The sequence below is a fragment of the Phodopus roborovskii genome, unplaced genomic scaffold (genome assembly GCF_943737965.1).
Source record: "Phodopus roborovskii unplaced genomic scaffold, PHOROB, whole genome shotgun sequence".
Classification (NCBI taxonomy): domain Eukaryota; kingdom Metazoa; phylum Chordata; class Mammalia; order Rodentia; family Cricetidae; genus Phodopus; species Phodopus roborovskii.
The window spans coordinates 12,916,127-12,923,975 of record NW_026126409.1 but is presented as its reverse complement, the minus strand read 5'-3'; the positions used below and the strand labels follow the sequence as shown (position 1 = coordinate 12,923,975).

At 46.6% G+C, this 7,849-nt stretch overlaps 1 protein-coding gene across 1 annotated transcript; it reads left to right on the top strand.

The window, feature by feature from the left end:
• The first annotated feature begins 2,017 nt into the window (after nucleotides 1-2,017).
• Nucleotides 2,018-6,969, top strand: Coprs (coordinator of PRMT5 and differentiation stimulator). The gene is made up of 5 exons (XM_051181955.1): nucleotides 2,018-2,442; nucleotides 2,716-2,806; nucleotides 3,994-4,051; nucleotides 5,871-6,080; nucleotides 6,537-6,969. Exons 1-5 carry the CDS (start codon nucleotides 2,018-2,020, stop codon nucleotides 6,704-6,706), a joined length of 954 nt encoding a protein of 317 aa, XP_051037912.1. The 3' UTR covers nucleotides 6,707-6,969.
• The last annotated feature ends 880 nt before the right edge of the window (nucleotides 6,970-7,849 follow it).

Genomic DNA, 7,849 nt, shown 5'->3' with positions numbered 1-7,849 from the left:
GGCATGTAGGCAGAATACATAATAAGTAAATCTAAAAAAGAAAAAAAAAATCCTTCACTTAACAATGTTGTTTTTCTACATCACTGAAGAATCTTAGGGGCTAGGGAGATGGCTCAGTAAGTAAATGCTTACCATATAAGAATGAGGACCAGAGTTTGGATCATGAGCAAAACAGAGCATTGGAGAGATGGAAACAGGAGGCTCCCTGAGCCTTGCTAGACAGATAGTCTTGCCTAATCAATGAACTGCAGGTTCAGTGACAGATGCTGTCTGGACATTTAAGGTGGAGAGCAATCAAAACCTGACATGATTTAAGCAAGGAGGTCACTAAGAAGGGGAGCTCTTTGACAGGATTAGAAAGGTTAGGAGGTGTGGCCTTGTTGGAGGAGACGTGACGCTGGGGGTGGGCCGTGATTTCAAAAGCCCTTACCAGACCCTGTGTTTCTCTTTCTGCTTGTAGATCAGAAGGCAGCTCTCAAATGCATCTCTAGCACCGTGCTTGTTACACCTGCTGCCATGCTTCCTGCCATGACGGTAAGGGACTGAACCTCTGGGACTGTAAGCAAGCTCAAATTAAATGCTTTCTTTTGTAATAGTTGCATTGGGTGTCTTCACAGCAATAGAACAGTGACAAAGACAGACACTGTATTATGACCTCTAGCCACCCTTGGGTTATTGTACTGCTGTATACCATTTTCCTAATTGCCTATTATAAAAAATGTATAACTAGTTTATAGAGTTGTAGTCAGTTGTGATGGCCACATTTACAAGTTTATATCTGAAATTAAGTAACTGTGTTTCTTTTCACGTTGACCATATTTTAAATGCTCGGTAAACACGTGGCTACCATAGTGACAAGAGCTTTTATTTCTACCTGTTGCAGAAGATTCCCTGGGCAGTGCTGACTTAGAGTCTGTTAGATTTAAAGAAATGACAGGGGAACGACTATGTAAAGAGAAAAGAAAACATAAATCAACTTTACCTTTAAAAAAGATGCTTAATGCCTTATGTCATTTTAAGGAAGATGAAAATGCTGATGTTCTGACGATAAGGGTTTCTGCCCCACCTGGTCCCATAACCGCTTTGCCCCAAATAAACACAAGGACGCTATATTAATTATAAAACTGTTGGCTAGGGATTCTTATTGGCTAGCTCTGTCTTAATTATTAACCCATTTCTACTCATCTGAGTATTTCCACGTGGTCTTATCTTACCAGAGAAGGGTCAGGACCTGTTGTTACTCCTTCCTCCACTACATGGTCTCCTCGTGGTGCCTCTTTAATTCTCTCCCCAGCCATCTCCTCATCTCTTAGCTCTGCCTATCTTCCTGCCTCTCCTGGCCAATCAGTGTTTTATTCTTCAACCAATAAGAGAAACATACATACAGAAGGATATCTCCCATCAGTGTTCTAAGCAATGTCATAAGGTGGTTTGATGAGTAAGGAATCCCAGCTTTCCTGATAACCATGCCTTCAACTAGCTTGTTGCTAGAGTTTAGGCTGTGCGGGGTGGGGTGGGGGGATAGAACAGTAAAGGCTGTCCTTACAGCTGGGTCATTCAGATCCAGCCAGCCAGATGGAGATTTGGTCAACTTCTACTGCCTAACGGTTATTGAACTTGGGGGTCACAATCTGAGCCCCAAGTCAGGTCCAGGCATCCATTCTCAACAAACCAATAAAAACGGCCAAATTAATCGCAGGAAGAAAATGGAGACTTATCCAATGTAGTCACATCACTCACTTAGAGCACAGGTTGTGACTTCCAAGTTAGCTAACACAATCACACAATGTTTCTGGATAGCACGCTGACTTGAAATGCGATCATTAAGCGAAGGTGACAAGTCTCCAGACTGCTGAGTTATTTCACTCATTATTGGATGCTGTGGACCAGCTGCAACCTGAAATCTGGTACCCTGTGATGGTTTGGAATGAAAAGTGGTGGAACAGCAGTGGCTTTGACCGTGTCGACGTCTGGGCTATCTACGCTGTAGGGTGGACTCTGGTCATTTAATAGTGCGATGGGGAAGTCACGGTGTCCAATCCACCAAACCAGGCCTGTCAAGATGAGCTTGGGAGCCTGTGGTCCCCTCACGACGCAGGTGGGCGTGTCGTCCGGCGCCGCTGCCCCTGCGCCACCCCGCCCCCTCGGTGGCAGCGCCGAGCCGATTGGCCCCTCTGCAGCCTGTCGGCCGTCACGTGCCGGAGCGTCCCGGTCGCCTAGCTGTGGGCGGCGGGGCATGGACCCTCAGGAAGCCACTGGTCAGGGGTCGGGAGACCCAAGTGCGCGGCAGGTCCCCAGCGCAGAGGTGAGCGCCACGGGATGGGGGGCGCGGGCACCTGCGACCCCCCGGGCTGGAAGCCTCCGGGCTCGCGCGCTGCAGGAAGGCCGCTCACCCGGGAAACGCCGCCCCCACCCCCTGCGAGCACGCGCAGAGCCGGGCCGGTAACGGCGGGAGCGCGTGGGGATCCGGGGTTGCTCGGGAGGGAAGGTGGAGCTTGGGGCCAGGGTCGGGTGGGAGCGGCGAGGAAACGGATTTTTTTTTTTTTTTTTTTTCCCTTGAGCACCTCTGGCCGTTGGTGGGGATATGCAGCTGACCTTGGATGTTAGATGTCACCGGTTCTTTTTCCCTTTTGGTGAAACGGACACGCGGTTTCCAGAAACTTCTTTTTCAAGTGGGCGCAATACAGCCTTTTCATATGACCCGCTCTTACTCAGCGTCCACTTCTACACAGAGCTTGACTGTAGGCGTCCTATTTACCAGAAGGCACGCCTTATGCCTGACACAACGTATATGCTAATTGGGTCCGTGAATGGAATGCTTGCTTGAGCGTCCAAGATGGTATTTGCAGCAACAGTAGCAATAGATTCGCAGAAAATTAGTGTGAAGAGGAGGACAATTTTGTTAGAGAGGGAGGTGGCCCAGCCAAGGCCTTGAGGTCAGGAATGGAGCATTGTGAGGCCTGGGCAGTCTATGGGGCCTCTGACAGCGAAATGAGTGTTTATCCCTAGTGTGCAAATGAACTTTGGGAGCCCATTCCCCAAGGAAGGATCCTCTCCACCCAGATACATGGAGGAGGGCCTAGTCCCTGCCCCAAATGATGTGACAGACTTTGATGATCCCTTATGTAAGGCCTCATCCTCCTTGGGGATTGGATGGGGGGGTTGGTCGGGAGCATGGGAGGATGGCAAAGGATCTGGGATTGATATGTAAAATATGATTGTTTATAAGCTAAATTCAAATAAAAAGAAAGAAAGAATAAGAAATGGAACACTGTTGAACATAGACCTCTTGGGTAAAAGGCCTGTTGTAAGACCCAAGCTCTAAGTCATAGGAAAAGGCTGCTTTGTGCCTATTCGCTCCAACACCTTGGGGGGCAATGTGGTTCTGGCTTATCACTGACCACAGTGGAATTGAATCATTAAAAGTCCAGGCATGACTGTTTAATGGATGCCAGCCAGGGTGTGTGCTAAGCACAGGTGTATGATGAAAAGTTCATGTAAGACTGAGAGCTGGCATTGTGGTGGTGGTGTTTGGTTTATTTCCCAGTACCTACAGCAGGTGGCTCAGAGCTGTCTGCAACTCCCTCTCTAGGGATCCAACACCGCCTCCTCTTGGTACATTCACACAAGCGCAATACCTAAATAAATATGTAAATAAATGAAAACTTTAAAGTGAGCCACATCTCCAGCCTGTATTGGGTGTTTTCACAAATGTTCTGTCAGCATAGGAGCCCTGCAATGTCAGAACAACCATCCCCAGTTTCCAGAGGTCACACCCTGAGCACATGGCAAGGCTAAGATTGAAATCTGGCCTAATCATTCAAGCTGTGAACATTAACTGCTGGGGTAATGCCTACCAGGCCCTGCTCTCTCTAGCCTTGCTGAATCGTTGTCACCAGCAGTGTGAAGGGCACTGTGGAATGGTGGGCTCAAAGCGTTAAGGTGATGGCATGTCCCAGATGCCTGAGTTCCTGATGATTTCTTCTTCCACAGGCCGGCTTTGCTGCAGCTGGTCAAGAGACAGAGACTGAGATGGCCATGGATCGACTAGGCAAGTAGACAGCAGAGACTGGGGTGGATGCTGAAGAGGTGGAGAGGAAACAGCCTAACGGTCCCTTAGCCTTGTGTGCCTTCTCTTGCTAGCCAGCCCTCTTTTAGTGAGCTCCCTCCTTTGCCCATATTTTCAGCAGGACCCCTTCACTTGGAACCACCCACTTCACTAGGAGGAACAACACGGGGCACTGGAAAGCACACAGAGTATATAGATAGAAAAACTGTTTCAGGTCCAGGTTATAGTCCTTGAACTTTCATTTTTCATTCACAGTGAAAAATAAGTCACTTAGCTTATCTGTAGAATGGGCTGATAATACCGCCTTAATGCACTAGCCACTAGCCCCTGTGTAATTACAGTTAAATAAATAAGAAATTCAGTCCTCTTTTTAACCATGCTCAGTGAACACATGTGATGTTCTGTCTATTCTGGAAGAAAGTCCTAATGGAGAGTGTAGATCAATCGTGTGATTATAATCATAGCAGTTGGCAGGTGCTAAGTACTTACTATTTCAGGCACAATCCCCAGTGTCTCCTTCTTTCTCCTAAATAACTCACAGCATCTTGGTTACTGTTTTACTGATGAGAAACTTAAGGCACAAAATAAAGTCTTAAATGTGGTAAAGGATGTATCCTATAAAGTTACCATTTAGCTATTTTAAAATGTTTGGTGGTATTCAGCCCAGTGACAGTGTTGTACAGTAGTCATCACTAATTGTAGAATATTTTCATGACCCCCCCCCAAAAGAAAATCCTGTATCTGTGAGTAGACACTACTCACTCTCTAGTTCCTGAGCTCCTAAGTACTGATCAGCTTTTTTCCCCTCCTAATGATTACCTGTTATGAACAAGCAATTGGGACTTTACAGTAAATGAAATTATAAAATACATGGTCTCTTGTGTCTGGCATCTTGGTGGCAGCCCCCATCACTCCCCTGTGGCTGGACAGTCCCACCACTGGGTAGACCACACTTTGATAACCATTCATCTGCTGATGGCATGTGTTGACCGAACTTTGTTGACCATTCATCTGCTCATGCATGTGGTGGTTATGAATGGTGCTGCAGGGAACTTTTTTTTTTTTCTTGTCTGAACTATTTTTAGTTCTTTTGGGTGTACTGTTATGAGTGGAATTGCTGGGGCATGCAGTAATTCCATGTTCACATTATTGAGGAATCAGTTAAGACCATTGTGACAGCCTTAACACTGCAGCTATTTTCAGGCCAGTTACTCCTTCACCCAGCCCTGGCATCGCCACAGGACTCCAGGGCCCTGGAGGTCCACTGTCCTACCACAGACTTTGTCACACTGCAGTGAGGCTTCCCGAGTTCAGGGGGAAGACTGGGGACTGTTCTCTGTTTCCCTTTGTAATAACTATTAAGCTTTCAAGAGGAAAGTGCAACACAGGTTTGAACAGTAAAAGCACATCATTTGCCAGAGGCCTTTGGGTTCAGTGACTTGTAAACTAGGTGAAAACACAGCCTGTGCAAGTCCCTCTGTACTCAATGGGCTTGTCTTAGGCTGGGCGTTGGTGGTGCACACCTTTAGTCCCAGCACTGGGGAGGCAGAGGCAGAGGGAGAGGCAAGTTTGAAGCCAGCCTGGTCTACAGAGCTAGTTCCAGGACAGGCTCCAAAATAATAGAGAGAAACCCTGTCTCAAAAAACAAAAACAAACAGAAAAAAAAAAAAGATCACCCCATTTCTAAAATATAAACTAAAAGGTTTGTCTAGATTTTTACTTCCATTTAGAAGAAAGCTAGCAGAAAATTATGAGCAGAACTGCTCCAGTTTTTTAAAAGTTCCTTTTGTTGATTTCACAGCCAGTGGAGCTCAGAGCATCCCTAATGACATTCCTGCCCACAATGAGGGCCCAAGTTTGGAAGAGGACAGCTTTGCTGTGGAGGAGAGGGAAGCCAATGGGGAACTGTATGCCTGGGAGCTGTCAGAAGGTCCACCCATGGAACAGGCTGCTGATCTTTTTACTGAGGATTGGGACTTGGAACTGAAAGCAGACCAAGGGAATCCTTACGGTAGGTAGGGAGGGCTAAGGCCTCCTTCACACTGCCCCTACACACATGGTTTGGGAGTGGGATCATATACATGAGCTCAGCCTCATCTCTGGTCCAGGTCTGGAATTTCTGCTTTTTTTTATTATTATTATTAAAAACAAATCCCACTGACTCTACAATGTCAATTTGCTTTAACAAGGAAATCTTCTCCTAAAGGCTTTGCAATGAGCCATGCAGACAGCGGTGCTTTGCTATCCATTTGTTTTCCTTTTCACTTGAGAAAACGCTGAGAAGGATAAACAGGTTGTTCAGAGTTCCTTGTTTGTGTGTCTTCAGGAAAGGAGGTGTGTGTGTGTGTGTGTGTGTGTGCGTGCGCGCGCACACACACACAAGTCTTCCCTCTAGATATTTTTTCTTGTGCAATCCTGTTTCACTTTCCCTCCTTCCTTTTAATCTGTCCTTTGAAACTGTCCACAGATGCCGATGACATCCAGGGGAGCATTTCTCAGGAGATCAAACCTTGGGTGTGCTGTGCCCCACAGGGAGACATGATGTATGACCCCAGTTGGCACCATCCACCTCCACTAATACCACATTATTCTAAAATGGTCTTTGAAACAGGACAGTTTGATGATGCTGAAGACTAAACATGTCCCTTTCTGCCTTGAGGGGGCTCTTGTGTTCTCCAGATCAAGACTTGTCTCATGTGTCTTCGGTGACATGGCCCATTGAAGGCATTGTTCCCAGTGGCCCCTCAGTGTGGGCCACAGACAGCTGTAGACTGGGTCCTGCCACTGTCCCATTTTGTTGTTACTGTTGTGAATGGACTCTTTGGAGTGTGTTGACATTTTTGTCTGTGTCAGAGTTGTGTTCTTTATAAATAAAGGAAGGAAAAAAATAACTCAGTATACTTTGTCTGCATTTCCTTATGATTGTATGCTTCTGACCAAGGCTTGCCCCTTCCCCTGAATTACATTTTAAGGGTGGAAGTATTGATAGACCCAAACTACTGTCAGAGATAGAGAGAGAGAGAGAGAGAGAGAGAGAGAGAGAGCATCTTAGCTTTGCTTCTGTGTGTCTGGCACATTTTAGTAGGGATTGGAACCCTGGAGTCTCTGGTGACTTTGTGGCCTATTCCTATTCCCCCTGAAGGAAAGGCTAAACATTTCCTTAGTTTACAGGAAGTGAGACTGGAAACTAAATGGCATTTGAAGCCAGCAATTATATAATCCTTGACTGGCAGAGAATTCTGTTTTCAATACTGTGTCCTCTTCATTGGCTCTCTGTGTGTAAGTGTGGTGGGGGAGGGGAGAGCCTGTGATCTGCCCATTTGACAGACAGGACTTGCTTCTTACCTTCCCCCACATGATTGAAGCTAAACCACGAAAAAAGTTCATATCTGAAATACAAGTAAGAATCACAGCACTCAGCTGACAGGTGTGTGGACAGGGGAAACTTGGGAAGAAGACAGCAGTCATATGGTCAAGGTGTTCCTGGGGAGAGAAAAGATACCTTCCCCTGTTTCTAATGAAGGGACAATTGTGGCCACTCTCTTTCCTCCACCTAAGGCCACGGGCGATGAGACCATGGCATGTCTGGCCTGAAAAGTAAATGTACGAGAGCCAAGAATGGGGCTTTTGTGGTGGGGGCAGAACTGAGAAGCAAGCTGTTTTATTCCATGTGTGACTAGAGTTCTGAGGCAGCTACAGCTGTCGTGTAGGGAAGATCACATGTATGGGGGTCACGGGGAGGATGTAGAGTTAAGAACTATAAAGCAAGAGTACCAGATA

Bases quoted from the DNA above. Each gene is read 5' to 3' on its own strand.
- Coprs (XM_051181955.1), top strand. From the start codon at position 2,018: ATGGGGAAGTCACGGTGTCCAATCCACCAAACCAGGCCTGTCAAGATG. The intron at 2,807-3,993 runs GTGAATGGAATG...CTTCTTCCACAG, and splicing joins CGTATATGCTAATTGGGTCC to GCCGGCTTTGCTGCAGCTGG. The intron at 6,081-6,536 runs GTAGGTAGGGAG...AACTGTCCACAG, and splicing joins AGACCAAGGGAATCCTTACG to ATGCCGATGACATCCAGGGG.